At 38.8% G+C, this 17149-nt stretch overlaps 1 protein-coding gene across 9 annotated transcripts in view; it reads left to right on the top strand.

Annotated features, from left to right (window-relative positions):
- The first annotated feature begins 5496 nt into the window (after nucleotides 1-5496).
- Nucleotides 5497-17149, top strand: part of kirrel3b (kirre like nephrin family adhesion molecule 3b) — a 227340-nt gene continuing 215687 nt past the window's right edge. For 4 of the 9 annotated variants that reach the window (XM_051870448.1, XM_051870449.1, XM_051870452.1 and 1 more), the window contains exon 1: nucleotides 5497-6273. In XM_051870448.1, coding sequence (XP_051726408.1) covers nucleotides 6231-6273 — 43 coding nt within the window. In that variant the 5' untranslated portion in view covers nucleotides 5497-6230. The remainder of the gene's footprint in view (nucleotides 6274-17149) is intronic. The other 5 variants (XM_051870456.1, XM_051870455.1, XM_051870457.1 and 2 more) reach the window with 3 other exon arrangements.

Genomic DNA, 17149 nt, shown 5'->3' on the forward strand with positions numbered 1-17149 from the left:
TTCAAGGCTTTAGCATTTTTTTAGCCAAGGTTTTAAAGGGGTGGTTGGTTATGATTTCACTTTTTTAACTTTAGTTAGTGTGTAATGTTGCTGTTTGAGCATAAACAACATCTGCAAAGTTATGATGCTCAACGTTCAATGCAAAGCGAGATGTCTTCTTTTACAGAAATCACTTTTTAAGGACTACAACAAATGGCTGGTAGGGACTACAATGAGCTTCTTCCTGGGTTAGTGACATCACTAACCCTAAAATTTACATAAACCCCGCCCCCGAGAACACGCAATAAAGGCGGTGAGGTCATGTTGGGCTGCTTTAGAGAAGAGGAAGAGTTGTTGTAGTAGAGTGTTGTTGCCATGCCGTCATTTTACGTTTTTTACAAACGAGGGTCAATTCAACACTGGATTTGCACAAAAGATTAACATGACTTGAATCAACTCCACAGCAACTACATAAATTTATCCACTAACTGTTCAGAAACGTCCAGTTTCATTCTAAAAGTTGTAACTTCTTCCTGAGTCTCTCCATTAGTGTCTGACTCTGGTTTGAACAATGTAAGGCTGAACACCGTTACTGACAATCCTCATTTTGGCTGCGTGAGATTCTCCAGCTTTGTTGTTGTTGAGCAACCGAAGTGTGAGCTGTTAAAGCTCCACCCTCTTCTGGGAGCCAGGAGCAGCACTTCATTTGCATTAAAGGGACACACACAAAAATGGCGTGTTTTTGCTCACACCCAAATAGGGGCAAATTTGACAAGCTATAATAAATGATCTGGGGGGTATTTTGAGCTGAAACTTCACAGACACATTCTGGGACACCAGAAACGTATATTACATCTTGTAAAAGGGGCATTATAGGTCCCCTTTAAAGGGTTAGTTCACCCAAAAATGAAAATAATGTCATTTATTACTCACCCTCATGCCGTTCTACACCCGTAAGACAACTTGTATAGCGATGGCCGATTTCAAAACACGTATCGAATCATGATTCGGTTCGCGTGTCAAACCGCCAAACTGCTGAAATCACGTGACTTTGGCGCTCTGAACCGCTGATTCGACACACTGATTCATAACGCTCCGAAGCTTAATGAAGCAGTGTTTTGAAATCGGCCATCACTATATAAGTCATTATTTTGTTTTTTCTGGTGCACCAAAAATATTCTCGTCTCTTTATAATATTAATATTGAACCACTGTACTCACATGAACTGATTTAAATATGTTTTTAGTACATTAATGGATCTTGGGAGAGGAAATGTCATTGCTGGCTATGGAGGCCTCACTAAGCCATCGGATTTCAACAAAAATATCTTAATTTGTGTTCCGAAGATTAAGGTCTTATGGGTGTGGAACGGCATGAAGGTGAGTAATAAATGACATTATTTTCATTTTTGGGTGAACTAACCCTTTAAAGATGACAGGAGAGTGGAGGGGGTGGTAGGAATGGGACATAACGCAGGCCAGGCTGAAACCTGTATCTCCCAAATGAGCACCATAGCTCAGTGATTCTGGAGCAAACACTGGACCGCAGATCCAACATTCAATTAAATTCAAGGCTCTTGTAATATCTGAACTTTACATGATCTTTTCACTGAATGTTGATTTCAGTCAAACCAGAGAAGTTCCACACTCTTAGGGAAAAAAAAAAAAAAGTTCAGATACAACCTTTTAGGAGTTCCAAATATGCACCTAATAGCACCTGATAGAACACTTTTCTTCTAACATACATAGAACCTTTTCTTCCAACACCGTGTCCTAACGAGACGTGATGCGATACGCTTCCACCTACAAGAAATTTGTCTGTACACCAGACACGACGTGACTATGAGACAATAATATCAATCAAAAATCACAACCAATCAGAAGAGTGCGTGGGCGGGCTCTCTCTGCAAGCTACCGGCACTCGCAACTAAATGCATAAGTAAGTACATAATAAACTTCATGGATATTACACCAATTTAACATTATTAAAAATACATACTGACTTACTGAAACATTTTTGTCATAGAATAGGCTACCCTTGTCTGTTCACAATGAGTTGACAGTTTGAACGTTCTTGATTCCTTTCATTTATTTTGAAGATCTGAGGTGAATTGTCCATTGTTGCTATCAGTACGACTATAAAAAAACACACAAAACGATATTCAAAATCATATTAGACACTTTTAACATTAAATAAAGCACATAAACAGTACCTGCGATTGTCATTGCCGTACTCTCTGTTGTTGTTTCAGCCGCGACGTCGCAGAAAAATAGAAACCGTTTCTAAAATAGAATTGTCGCGTGTCGCCGTCACGGCTAATTAGGACAAAAACTCTGATTAGCATGGAAAATATACCTTTTATCACGTGTCGTGGCGTCGCGTCTGGTGGGACAGAGTGCATGAAGTTCATGTGCATGATATGTATGTAATTCTGCATTTCCTTTTAATTGGATGGTTATTATTTTGAATATGAATGTAACTATCCAGCAAGTTTAAATCCCACTAAATTGATGATTGGCAGGTGAGTAGGCATTCCTGGGATGTTGCCTGGGACACATCAGAATGCATTAGCGTTTACACTTCAAATACGATGCAGTCACATGCATTTTTGAATACCCCTGAGTATGGTTTGAGTGATTGGATAACATCTCTATTTAGTAGTGTCCACTTGTAATAACATCACCAGAGGCAGATGTTAATATCAGTTTTTAAACGACATCCATGTTAAGCTTCCTATCCATATAGCAATTTGTAAAAGCTTGCTTCGCTGTGCCATTATATACTGTGTGCTGTTAGATTGACTCAATGACCAGAGGTCAAGAGGGGATGCATCAGCATTGACCTTCAGCCCACACAGCCATGCAGGATAAATACATATGTTTTTATATAGCTTGTAAAACATGTGGTTTACTGTATATGTACAGGTATACATGAACGAGAACACGTGCTCCATGTGCACACACAAGCCCGGGCTTTCAGCTAAACAGCTTAGACACAGGGAACCGTTCTCATCGTTTTAGTTTAGTTATTCTAAAATACCACTGAAAGACTTCAAAAGGAATTATCAACAAGAAATCAGGTGATTAAAAGTATTCTCATGAAATATTGATCCTCGGCTTTTGTGCTTCAGTCAGATGGAGCAATCCATGAGCATTTTCTGGTTTGAAACCTGCTCAAATAAAAGAATTGATTGTTAAAGCTAACAAGATCTTAAGGCTTAAAACTGCAGTAAACCTTACAAATAAACTTTCAACTTGACTCAAAGAGCACATCTTTTACTTAACTGCCAGGTTGTCATTGCCTTCCATATTTCACACACACACACTCACACACACACACACACACACACACACACACACACACACACACACACACACTTACTTATTTTTAGTGTGGCTACCCTAAACTAAGATTATTACCTCTAAATAATTCACACAAACTTTGTAGGCTGTTCTTTGACCATGTTGTTCTTTTCCTGTGTTGTTTTACTTAATAAATGCACCTTCTTTTCTATAGAAGAGACGAGAAGAGAAGAGAGGAAGTAGAAGGGAAATGCATCATGCAATATTTAGTGTGTGAAACAGTCTTGTTAGCAAGCCATGCATTAGTGAGATTAACAACTTCTACATTAGGGGGCAATAAATGATGAGTCTGAATGTTTTACTCATTTGGAAAAGAGGAGCTAAAAAGGTTCCAGCTCTGGGTTCTGGGTTCTGTCTAGCACAAACAGAATCTTGACTCTGCAAGTCTGGTCCACATTGCATCTTTTATTCTGACCAGAACCAGCCACTTTGACAGAAAGAGATGACTGACATGCAAAGCAACCAATCACAGCTCATTTTATTATTAGACATGTAGATGGACCCTTTTTCAGTCAGGCTTTCTTTCTTTCTTTCTTTTGGAAGCTTGTTTCCACAAAATAAAAAATTCAAAAGGTAATTGCGACCTTTTATCAATTCTGACTTTTGTTCTCAGAATTGTGAGATATAAAGTAAGAATTGCGAGTTATAAAATCAAAATTGCATGATATAAAGTCAGAATTGCGAATTAACTCATAATTGTGAGCTTTGGGTTCGAGACTCCTCCACGGACAGCAAGCCCAGTTCGTTTTACTATTGACCGTCAAGGCTGAATGGGCAGGCAAACTCATGAAATCACACAATTCTGACTTAATATCATACAATTCTGACTTTATATCACACAATTCTGACTGTATCTCAAGAATGTCTGACTATAAATTGCATTTCTGACTTTATATCTCGCAATTCTGACTTTATATCGCACAATTCTGATTTTATATCACACAATTCTGACTTTATAACATGCAATTCTGACTTTATATCACATATTTCTGACTATAACTGGCATTTCTGACTTTATATCTCACAATTCTGACTTTATATCATGCAATTCTGACTTTATATCTCACAATTGTGACTTTATATCTTGCAATTCTGACTTTATAATACGCAATTCTGACTTTATATCACACATTTCTGACTATAACTCGCATTTCTGATTTTATATCTCGCAATTCTGACTTTATATCATGCAATTCTGACTTTATATCTCACAATTGTGACTTTATATCTCGCAATTCTGACTTTATAACACGCAATTCTGACTTTATGTCACACATTTCTGACTATAACTTGCATTTCTGATTTTATATCTCGCAATTCTGACTTAATATCATACAATTCTGACTTTATATCACACAATTCTGACTGTATCTCAAGAATTTCTGACTATAAATTGCATTTCTGACTTTATATCTCGCAATTCTGACTTTATATCTCACAATCCTGACTTTATATCGCACAATTTTGACTTTATAACATGCAATTCTGACTTTATATCACATATTTCTGACTATAACTGGCATTTCTGACTTTATATCTCACAATTCTGACTTTATATCATGCAATTCTGACTTTATATCTCACAATTGTGACTTTATATCTCGCAATTCTGACTTTATAACACGCAATTCTGACTTTATATCACACATTTCTGACCATAACTTGCATTTCTGATTTTATATCTCGCAATTCTGACTTTATATCATGCAATTCTGACTTTATAACACACAATTCTGGCTTTATATCACACAATTCTGACTTTATAACTCACAATTGACCCTTCGCATGGAGTTTGATTGACAGGTGATCTAACCAATCATAACGCCGAATCCGCCATTTTGTCTGACAAAGCAGTCAGGGGAGTTAGTAGATTAACTTCGGTGGATTTGAACTTGAAAAATGATGTGTACTGACGTCTTTCCGTGGTTGAAACAACATTGCTTCTGATGTTCATTCATGTTTATTTGATACTATAAATTAACTAGTAGGAAGAGATGATCGGTTCACGAGTGGCTTGAACCCAGGCGCTACAGCGATCTGTCACGACACATTAAGATCCACAAAAACGGTATTATTGTTTAAATTTCTTAAAAAATTACAAAATTTGACATTTAAGACTTCTTTCATATCAAAAGTGACCTACTCTGTCTTATCTGTCGACGTGTTCAGTGTCCTCTTTGCTCCGCGATATATTGTGAGATTCAAACACGCAATTGCGAGAGAAAAAAAAAGTCAAAACCGTGAGATAAAAAGTCGCAATTATTAATTTTATATTTTTTTTATTTAGTGGCGGAAACAAGCTTTCTTTCTTTCTTTCTTTCTTTCTTTCTTTCTTTCTTTCTTTCTTTATTTCTGTCCCAGTTCCCAAAGGTTAGCTCTGATTCCCAGCCTCTTGTTTCAACAGCGCTGCTACGCTTGATCAGGTGGGCGGGCCTTGTGAGCAGCCGGCCCCCGCCTTCCCCTGCTCCTCCACTGAGAGAAAGAGTGAGAGAAGAGGAGGGAGGGGTGGGAGGAGTGAGAAAGAGAGAGAGGCAGACTGACTCTGTGAGCTGGAGAATGGAAGAGCAGTGTGTGAGAGCGATAGAGAGAGAGAGAGCATGAGTACTCTGAGTTTATGAGAGCGCCTGCACACGCTTCATCAGAACAGAGTCACTTCAGTTACCGTAGGACAACACAGCAGAGTGTTATCACAGCACACTGAGAAAGAGAGCGAACAAGGGAACACTAGAAGAAAGAGATTGACAGAGAGCCTCTCTTTATTAAGAGAGCACATCGGGGTACTGACAATAGCAGCCAGCCAGAAGAGTCGTACGCCGGTGTGTGCGTGAACTTTCCCAGCCTGACTTCTCCTTGGTGCCCAAGAGGTCACCACCCCTGCAAAGTGCCGAGATGATCCCGGAGGTCTTTCTGATCTTGTGGCTGACAGGTCACGGTAAGCTGCCTGGTATCCTCGTCTCCGCTGTGTTGTGTCCTGTGTCAGTGTGCGAGAAAGGAAATCTCTGGGAGTTGAACTGGAGTCTTGAGCTCTGAGGTTTCGGCTGTGAAACCCTGAGTTTGTGTCAAACAGTTTGAAGTAGTTGCATGGCATCTTGTTTGTCTGTCATACAAGTTTCATTGAACACCAAGATCTTGCTTGCTTGTGAGGTCAGGCTATTGACCGAAGGCACGTCAAAGGATGTTCAACTCACGCACCAGCAAGCAAACACAACGCACTTGTCACTCGCGTGGTTATTCTTAGAGTCTGTAAACAGTCGGGCTTAGCGTCGGCTGACGGATGTTTCCGCTGCTTGCCGCCAGGTGGTTGTCTTTGAAAAACAATTGGAATGAATCGGAGACTGCCGCGGAGACCCCTAAGAGGGGTTGCCGGCTCGCTCGTACGCTCCCTCCGCGAGCAGCTGAAAGGGGAGGCAGTGACTCGTCAGCGCTAAATAGATTGAGTTGATTGTCTTCCTCTGCAGCGACCGGTGACCCAGAAAAGGAAGTTCAAATAAATCTGAAAGCCGCAGGACTTTATTTGAAGCCCCTTGTGCTGGAAACCACCAGCACTGACTGCATCACAAAGAGTTTGTTTGGGTTTACAAAACACAGAGTCTTTAATTGAATCATCTTAGGTTACAGAGTTTCAGTTCTTTTTAAGTACGACGAGAGAATTGCTTCTGCATTTCCTAAGCTGTCTCTCTCTCCCTCAAAGTCTCTTTTTTCCCCCTTCACGGTTATCACACGGCGTACGCAAATCAAAGCCGAGCAGAGTTGGCAGAGCAAACTTAATGACCTGTTTATCACTCAACTTGTTTCCTCACGCCGACTCTCATTAAATTGTTGCAAACACTGTACCCCTCACTCATGATCTGATGGCAAGAACAGCATGTTCACATAACCCACAGTGTTAATATATAACTTCACACATGAAAACTCACACGAATGCTCTCGGGGGGAGAGTGTGGAACTACTTTGAGGATGACAGTGGGAGTAAAGTATGGGGCTCTCCGTTTCTTGTTTAGTAGATCATGCCTCGGGAGGCTGTCAGCTTTATGATCTAGTTTTATAGCTGTGTTAGCTGTGTGTCCAGCAGATAGGCTTTTTTTTCCCATTGTGGATGGTTTTAGACGATGGGGGAACACTTGTGCTCATCATCTTTCACAAAAACACTGAAGATCCTCATTTAGCTATTCTTGTCAGAAAGTTGGCATAACAAACTGTCCAAGCATCAAACTTATGTTAGTTTATTATGATACATTGAAAAAAAAATATTATGAATTTATGAAAAAGAAGCTTATTAGCCTTTGAAATCATCATTATAAAGAGCATAATTATGGATATCTTCATGCCACATGCTAACAATACACAGTTGCCGCCAATAGAAATGCAGTCAGACAGTCTGTCTGATCTCCTTCCCGTCTAACTCTTTAAAGCTCTCAGCGCACATAAAGCATCACGCACCAGGCAAAGTCGCCTTGTTTTGCTTTGCTGTGCAGTTGAGCTGAGCTAGGTATTGTGCTTATGAAAAATAAAAGCAGAACAGGCAGGTAAACACGAGATAACAACAGGCGTTCCTGTCGCCCGGCTCTGCCCCTGGGGATGGCAGGTTCCCCAAAGCTAGATTGTGTTTTACACATTATTGCTGTTTATGGAGCCAACCAGTGTCAGCCGAAATAAATATATAAGAAAAAGTCCTGGAGAAAAACAAGTCTTTTATTTAGGGGAGAAAAAGAAGGATGAGGAGAAGCGTATGTGTGTGTGTGAGAGAGAGAGGTTGACAAAAAAGTCCAATAGCTGCGCTGGGAGCTTAGAAAGACTGTATTGAGTTTTTGTCAAGAGTTGAGGGTATATGTAGGGCACTTTCCCTCCCTCACTCGTGCACACACACACACACACACACACACACATTCACACCTGGTGACAAGCCCTAACTGATGGCACACAGTCGAGCAGAAGCTCACCCTTGTGCAGCACAGAAAGCTGTCGCACCACAGGCAAACCTTCTGTCCAAGAGCTTGTCTCTCTCTTTCTGTCTTTTTTTGGACATTTTCTCCCCTTTTTCTCTCTCTAAGTCATAGTTTGTTCATTTTCTGAGAGGTAGCACTTTCTCTAGCTTCTCTATCTGTCCACTTTTGTTCCATTTCTCCTTTCTCATACATCCCTCGGATGAAAATGTTGCTTCTCGCTATATCTCTTTTCTGTTACTGCCTGTGTCAGAAGGGAAATCAGTTTTTTTTTTTTTTTTCACCACAGATCCTTTTCTTAATCAGTATTTTTGTCTCATTTCTCATTAAAAATATGCAAAAATCCTTAGAACAACATAAAAATTACTTGAAAATCAAAACTGCTTGAGATGATAAGACTTGCTTTAGGAGAGAATATATCTTGACTCAGGTTTATTTATCTCACCCCACTGGCATTCGTTACTTGTTTTAATCATAAACCTCATTAAATGTTATTAGATTTATGCTTAAAACAAGAGAAAAATAATTGCCAGTGGTATCTAAACATAATTCTGGATATATTTTCTGAAAGAATGTCTTATTATCTTATGAAATTATGCCATCTGCATCAATTTAAATTGTTCAAACATTGTAAAAAAGAATTGTTGGTTTAACTTAAAAAAGTTAGTTACCTGGTTTCCTTTTTTTTCTTTTTTTTTTTTTTTTTTTTACAGTGAGGGTCTTTTAAGTGGATATTTTAACTGGAAAACAAGACAAAAATATAGAATTTCTTGCATCTGTCCACTTTTGTTCCATCCGTTCCTCAGATGAAAATGTTGCTTTATCAATACCTGTTTCCTGTCACTCGCTTTGTCAGAAGGGAAATCAGGGCTTATTCATTTCCAGTGGGTTTACGAAAACTAATTAAACTTAATTCTAGATATATTTTCTTTAAACAAGTCTTCATATAAGGAAGTATATATATATATATATATATATATATATATATATATATACACACACACACACACACACACACTCTGTAATTTTCTTGCATCTGTCCACTTTTATTCCATCCAGTGCTTTTCTCAATAACTGTATCCTGTCACTGCCTGTGTCAGAAGGGAAATCAGTGTTTTTTAATGGCATTTCAGCAAAACATCATAAAAAAGCTCTTTTAATATACGCTTGTCTCTCCTATCCAATACTCTGTTGTAGGACTCAACATTATAGAGTGTCTCATTACACATTGTTCAGCTTTCCTCTTCCCCTCTCATGCTCAAGTCCACTGGGGGCAGTGTGACATAGATCTGAAGACCGTCTATGTCTATCCATATTCCTCTTGTCCTCCATCACTCTCTCCCTCCCCCCGTCATCCTCTCCTAACCGCTGCCGTCTTGTTCTGATAGATGAGGCAAATGCTCTTCAGGAGCGTCTGGTGTTAAGTCCTCATGCTGCCAAGGGCGTAAGCTGTGTCTTAACCCTAGAAAGCAGGTCTTAGTGTGTCCGCTGTCTCTCTCTCTCTCTCATTCACTAAGCCGCACCTCACCAGGCTGGTAATTAAAATGTCACTTTTGGCTGTTTTCAGGCCAAATCTCGGCTGCCTTAACATCTCAAACATCTCAGTGTGTTTCATTTTAGAATGTGGAACATTTTTTTTCCCTGGTCAGACTTAGCAAATCATTCTTTGTAACATCACAAATCCTTTTTCAACATGGACATGGACCAAATCCGATCAAATGTAATGGATTTTTACATCTCAGTCATATTTCAGGGTTAATTAATTTCATATTTCTGCATGACATTCTGATTTCTTCTTAGGCCGGGCCATTCTTTATCCTTGGATTAAGCCGTTTTGTATGCCAGCGATGGTTTTCAAATGACATAAATGCATAGTCATCACGGACAGTAAACACGTATCAGTATTCTTCTGTCCTTCTTGCTGTCATTCTTTATCGACAACCAAAGCAAAAGAGCTGACAACAGCTCTGTGTACGGATACATATGTGAGTCGCTGAGCTGTGACCACCTACTGTTATTTCGTCTGTGCCCGGTGTGAGGTCTGACCCCTTTAATGTGGTCCATAAGGCTGTGACCCCGCTAATACCGTCCCTGCCCGTATTAGTCTACTCCCACTCTCAAGTGAACACTGACAACTGCATTTCTCAGAGAGAGGGAGGTTATTTTCTAAAAGTAATAGTATTTCTGATGAAAATAGAGATAGAGCACATTTTATATTTCATATATTCTTGGTCCCCTTTTCCAGACTTAAAGTCTTTAGTGAATATAATAATTGTATATAAAATTATAGTACATGCTTTAAAAAATGCTGGGTTAAAAACAACCCAAGTTGGGTTGAAAATGGACAAACCCAGTGATTGGGTTGTTTTAACCCAATGGTTGGGTTAAATATTTGCCCAACATGTCGGGCAGTTTTATTTAACCCAACTATTGTTTAAAAATGACTATATGGCTGGCTTAAAATGAACCTAAAATAGGTTAGAAATTAAAATAAAAAAAATAAATAAATAAAAAATACACATAATTACTAGAGGTAACAATAATAATCAAAAGGTGAACATTTATTGATAAGCAATGTAATAACTGTTTATTGCTTAATTATTATTCATTAAACTTATTAATAAATGTTAATTTATACATATTAATACATGTAAATTTCCAACATATTTTGGGTTCATATTAAGCAAGCAATACAGTAATTTTTTTAAACAATAGTTGAGTTAAATAAAACTACCTGGCAGGTTGGGCAAACATTTAACCCAACTGATCGCTGGGTTTGTCCATTTTCAACCCAACTTGGGTTGTTTTTAACCCAGATTTTTTTTTTTAGAGATTTTTATTTATTTATTTATTATGTAATAATTATGATCAACCAGAAATGTAATGGAAAAGTAACAAAAATTCATTGGTCAAAAAAGAGTGGGAGACCTGAGACTTTGTTCAAAATCCAAAATATGATCTGCTGTAGAATGTTTGCTGTTTCCCTCTCTTTTTTTTCTGTTTAAAACAGAATTCATTGGAAATCGAGAGAGATTTTTCTCTCTTCAGTTGGGTTGTTTGTACCTCCTCAGATTCAGGTCAAGAGAAGATGGCCGTTAATTTGGCCTTGATTCCTAAAATCCAGCGAGAGCAGCTTTGCTGACAAGCTCTGTGCATAAACAAAATGTGTTTGCTGGACTTTATTAAGCTGCACCAATGAAATCAGTGCTCTTAACCACAGTAGCAGAAACCAATCCCGCCACCCCCCACCCTTCATCTCTCTCATCCTCTCCCACAACCCTGACCTGTGCCCACCCTGTGCCCTCCGTGCTTATGAAGCCATCCCTGCGGAAATCTCAGGGCCATAGAGCTGAATTGCTGGATTTATCCAAATTGGTGCACTTTTTGAGAAATGGGCATTATGTGGGATTACATGTCTGCTGAGCGTGATGTTAAGTAATTCAACCAGATGCTGCGGCGATCATGAGGTCACCTGCAGAGCTTCCACTCAGCTCATTCTGTTTATTCCGTAAGGATGGGCAGAGAGCCGGAGGGGCAAAAAGGGAGGGAAACGTCTCTTTCCATGAACCTGAGTTAGGCAGAGAGAACTTCAGAAGGGAATGGAGGGTCAGCCTCCCAGGAACACCACAAGGATTTTGATACAGATTATGGCTGAGATTAATGCCGTCTAAATTGCGACCTAATACATGGAATCAACAGCAGGAGAGATGTTGTTCCTGTTTTAGCTGGCTATATATATATATATATATATATATATATATATATATATTCAAATGTCACATTGTATATCATTATTTTGAGAGGTAAACTAAACTTGATGTTGGGTCAGTGGGTAATTTCACAATTACTTATATTGTCTTTGAAATATGGTTAAAGTGTGCTACCAAATTTACTGGCAAGCATTTATGGTATACTAAAATATACTTTAATGTCATTTCTATTGAACTTTGTATGCCATGTATTTGTTATTGATATTTGTAATGGTGAAAATGCAATATATTACATTTAAAATATATTAGCTTTAAATCAAACACCACATTAAAGTTAAAATAATAATCACATACTTGTGGTACTTTGATGGCTGGTTAGCATGACTACCCAAGCAACTACTTTTGAGATGAACGGGAATGCTAACGGATCAAGCTTTTTGTCTGTTGTACAGACCTCTTTGGTTGGAAAGGGCAAACAGAGGTTTTCTTTTTTTTATAATAATCCCTGGTTTTTCCTCTCCATATCTTCTATAGTGTATCCTGTGCTGGCTTGGTGGTAAATAAAACTGTAAATGGCTGACAGGATTGTTGTGTCGGTGTAGAGGCTCACAGATGTATGTAGTGTGGCAGTATGCAAGGCACTGGAGGAATTGGGCTGCCAATTTGACAATGGCTTGCGATCACTTTGCTGGAAGTTTCTGGGACGGCGCAATATTACACCTGAATAAACCTGACGGACTCAGTCTTTGTCTCCCTCACTCTCCAACTCTGTCAGTCTGGCGGTTTCACTTCAGTGTGTTACATGGACAGTAAAATGTGCCAGCTTATTTTGTGTGTATATATATATATATATATATATATATATGCAAGTAAATTTTGTGCAGTGATAGCGGTGGCGGGTTGCCGTGCAACACCAATTACAGTAGTGAGCCCTAGCATGGCAATATAAATGCTAATCAGTCTTTAAACTTGTACTCTGGGAATCATAGAAAGACAAGGGAGTTGAACGTAAGGTGTGTACCTGATATTATGCTTACCAAAAAGCACTGTCATACTGCAAAAACATGTACAATAGTAGGAGATGCTAGTCAGAATCAGCTATCATGCATGTGACCGACGTGGCATGCTATCAGTGTAGATTATTTATGGACAATGTACTTTGGTTTAGTCACTCATAGTGTTCCTTGATCTGTTCCAGACAAATGTTCTATTCACAAAACAGCATTAAAAGTAAAAATGTGCAGTGCAAACTTTAAAAGTTAAAGCAAGTTTCTGAAAGCTTTCGTCACTTTTTGGGTCTGTTTGCAGGAATACTAATAGCTGCTATCATTCGTCTAGTTCCTCCAAGCAGAACTCAAACAAGTTTTCAGCTCTCAGCCATGCTAATGCTGCTAATTAGCGTGCTAAAGGAGGGATTACAACACAGACAGCAGCAGAGACAGCAACGATGCCTCTTTTTTTTCATACTCTCTCTCCTTCTTTCTGACTATTTCCTCACTTTGCATTTGTCTATATGGATGATATTTTATATTTCTGGCAGGCTAATTAGAATGTTGGTCAATGGAAATGGAGGAATGTTTGATGCTTGTGTCAGAGGAATCGTTCTGTTTGGAGCATGATGTGAATCCCTAAAATAGAAGCAAATGTTCTGCTAGCCTGACTGCATTATGGTTACAACCTACAGAGGGAGCTGTGGAGTGAATCCAGTCAGCTCAAACACTTCAGTGCAACCATCAAATGAATTCTCATGTTGTTGATCAAGGTTAAAATACATTTAGTCAACCAAATTAATTACAAAGTATAGTGTTATAAATGTGCATTACATAAAAAAAAAAAAAAGAAAAAAGAAAAAAAAAAAACTATTTAAGATGCTAACAACTTGTCATCTCCTCTATGAAAAGGGTCCATTGAAAATGTTTACATGATAGTTGCAAACTGACACTTAGACCTGAGCTTCTAAATCAGAGGCCATGACATTTATTCTTCTTCAGTTTACAACATAAATCAGTAAGTAATCTGCCATCAGCATGCCCATCTCACTGAAGACATTCAGCCTTGTATGTGAAAACACGTATTCACCTTAAACATCCTATAAAATGTACAGAATATGGTTTAATTTTAACTCACAAAGTGGATAAATGATCTATTGAACTATCTGGTTATTGATTCCTCCCATAGAGCAAAATAGATTTTTTTTTTTTTTTTTTTTTTTTTCTGCACTGAATACAGCGAGCGAGGGACTTGACTCTCCAAACACCTACGTGTCCTTCATTCTTTTATTTCCCAGCTTTCAGCCTCTGTGTTCTCAGCATTGTTGTGCTGATAAAATTTCACCTCAGATTCGGCTTTGTGCTTTGAGTGTCAGAGTGCTTCTCTCTGAGAGAGTGCAAACAATGTTAGCCACGCTGTAATTAGCCAAAGCTTTTTTTTGTGCATTATGATTTGGTTCCTGTTGAGCTCCTTTCAGATCGCTCTCCTATTTATTTATACGTATTTACAGTGGTGTCCTGCGAGTTTCGACTTCAAAGGGAGTTTAATAGTGTGCAGTTATTCCATGCCAGTATGTTGCATGAAAAAATGCTAATGTGCCATCAGGGTGGCTAAATGATTTGCTATCCTTTCAAACGTGCTGGCAGGGGTTTCAATCTGGCCAGCCTCCCGGGCCAGTTGACAGTGGTCTCGGCTCGGTCTCCCGAGGACATTGGTGCGAATCAGAGAGTCGGCCAGGAGGCACTAGCGTGGTCTGCCACCACTTGGCCACGACCCAGCTCCCCATGGCCCTGCCCTTGCCCGCCCATGAAAGACACCTACCTCTCCATGTAGGAATTGCCACTTAGAATGGATTTAATCAACTCCTCAATGGCTCTTTTGGAGCTTGGCTGAACAGAAAGGGGTTAAAGGCCTTGACACTTCAAGCCGACATCAAAGAACTAGCAGCAAATTGTCGCCTGCATCTAGGCCAAAAAGTTGAGCTTGAAAACACCACAGACTACAACCAATTAGTGAATTCACTACAGAATTAAAATTTCCTGATAATTTACTCAACCCCATGTCATCCAAGATGTTTATGTTTTTCTTTCTTCAGTCGAAAAGAAATTAAGGTTTTTGAGGAAAACATTCCAGGATTTTTCTCTATATAGTGGACTTCACTGGGGTTCAACGGGTTGAAGGTCCAAACTGCAGTTTCAGTGCAGCTTCAAAGAGCTCTACACGATCCCAGACGAGGAATAAGGGTCTTTTCTAGTGAAATGATTGGTCATTTTCTAAAAAGAAAATTAAAAATTATACTTTTTAACCACAAATGCTCATCTTGCACTGCTTTGCAATGTGCTACGCATTGCGTAATCACATTAGAAAGGTCAGTTTGACGTAGGCGGAAGTACCAAGCAAGTGTTTACAAAGCGAACATGCAAAGACTAAGTCAAATGTCCTTTACAAAAAAAGGTAAAACAATGATGTCGGACGATTTTGAAGTTGGAGGAGAAAATTTTTCACCCTACCATGGTACTTCCACCTACGTCACGTGTGACCTTTCCAACGTGATTACGTAATGCGTGGCACATCACAGAGCAGTGCAAGATGAGCATTTGTGGTTAAAAAAATATATTATTCTTTTTTTTTTTTAGAAATTGACCAATCATTTCACTAGTTAAGACCCTTAGTCCTCGTTTGGGATCGTGTAGAGCCCTTTGAAGCTGCACTGATACTGTAATTTGGACCTTCAACCCGTTGGTAGCCGTTGAAATCCACTATATGGAGAAAAATCCTGGAATGTTTTCCTCAAAAACCTTAATTTCTTTTCGACTGAAGAAAGAAAGACATAAACATCTTGAGGCATCTTTAGACAGCCGAGTTAAGCCGGGTCTGTACCTGCTCAAAATTCTGTGTAAAGACGCAATGCCTTATAAAAGCAGACCTAAAATACACCGGGTCTGACCCACCTCAGCCCCTAGTATCAAAGGCGATTCAGATACTGTTTTGGTTCAGTGTAAATGAACGCGAGCTTTTGCCGCACTAAACTACGTCATTGTCATGACAACCAAAAGCACGTCAGCTCAGGCGGCGCGAGAATCAAAAGCGGGAGACAAAATATAGACCTCGCTCCATATTGTTTTAGGCAAATTAAAAACATGTATACCAACAAGAGACAGTGAAGTAAAAGTGTCCTGTACTCACACCGTGAAGTCTCCGTTTATAATCTTCCTTTGAAGGGGCAGATCACGGCGCTGCTACATTTCTCTCAGATACGGTAAATGCTTAACACAATCAGCATCACTGTAATTGTGTATTGTTATGTTATATTCCAAAAATCCTCTCTTTGAGGATGATATTTTCACCCACACACGACGGTCTGGTGACATCTGCTATTCTGCCTGAAATGCTAACGCTAGCATCAATGTTCATTTGCCAGTGACTTTATGGCTCTTTGAAAAAAAAAAAAAAAATTCGCCCTCTTTTGCGGTGATGTACCCGGTGTAAAGATTCATCATTTTTTTTTTTTTTTTTTTGTAGCACTTGATCCAAACGTAACAATTTTATTAAGAAATAGAAGATAACTATCAGTACCACAGAATTATGACAAACATCAAAGCATGAGATAGCTATAGTAATAAATTTTTTATTTCGAGTTTTATTTCATTGTTCATTATTTGATTATTTTTAAATTCATTTTGTTAAAACTGTAGTTTTAAAATAGTAATGTTCAAAGCATTGTTTCCGGCTATTTTAATTTCTGTGTAAATGCATTTATGCCGCTTCAGGGAAGCATTAAACATTCTGTGTAAATGCACATTTTTGTGATTTTATGCCGCTACAGAGTTGGTTTCTGTGCCGCTTTTTCTGTGTAAAGATGCCTTTGGATGACATGGGGGTGAGTAAATTATCAGGAAATTTTAATTCTGAAGTGAACTAATCCTTTAAGTAACTGCCTATATCAGCATTAGTCTATATTCCTCATTTTAAAAAGGAAACCAAAACTAGGACTGCAAATATACAAACCGTAAACAAATCAGTTCTTGATTACCATTTTGAATATGAATAATACGGATCAGTTGGTCCTCACTTTCTACATTCCAGATTAAGAAAATATTTGCTCGGGTAAGATGAATATGTAAAATTAGAACAGCCTTCTCTGTGTGCACTCTTGACTTTGTCA

The sequence above is a fragment of the Ctenopharyngodon idella genome, chromosome 18, assembly GCF_019924925.1.
Source record: "Ctenopharyngodon idella isolate HZGC_01 chromosome 18, HZGC01, whole genome shotgun sequence".
Classification (NCBI taxonomy): Eukaryota; Metazoa; Chordata; class Actinopteri; order Cypriniformes; family Xenocyprididae; genus Ctenopharyngodon; species Ctenopharyngodon idella.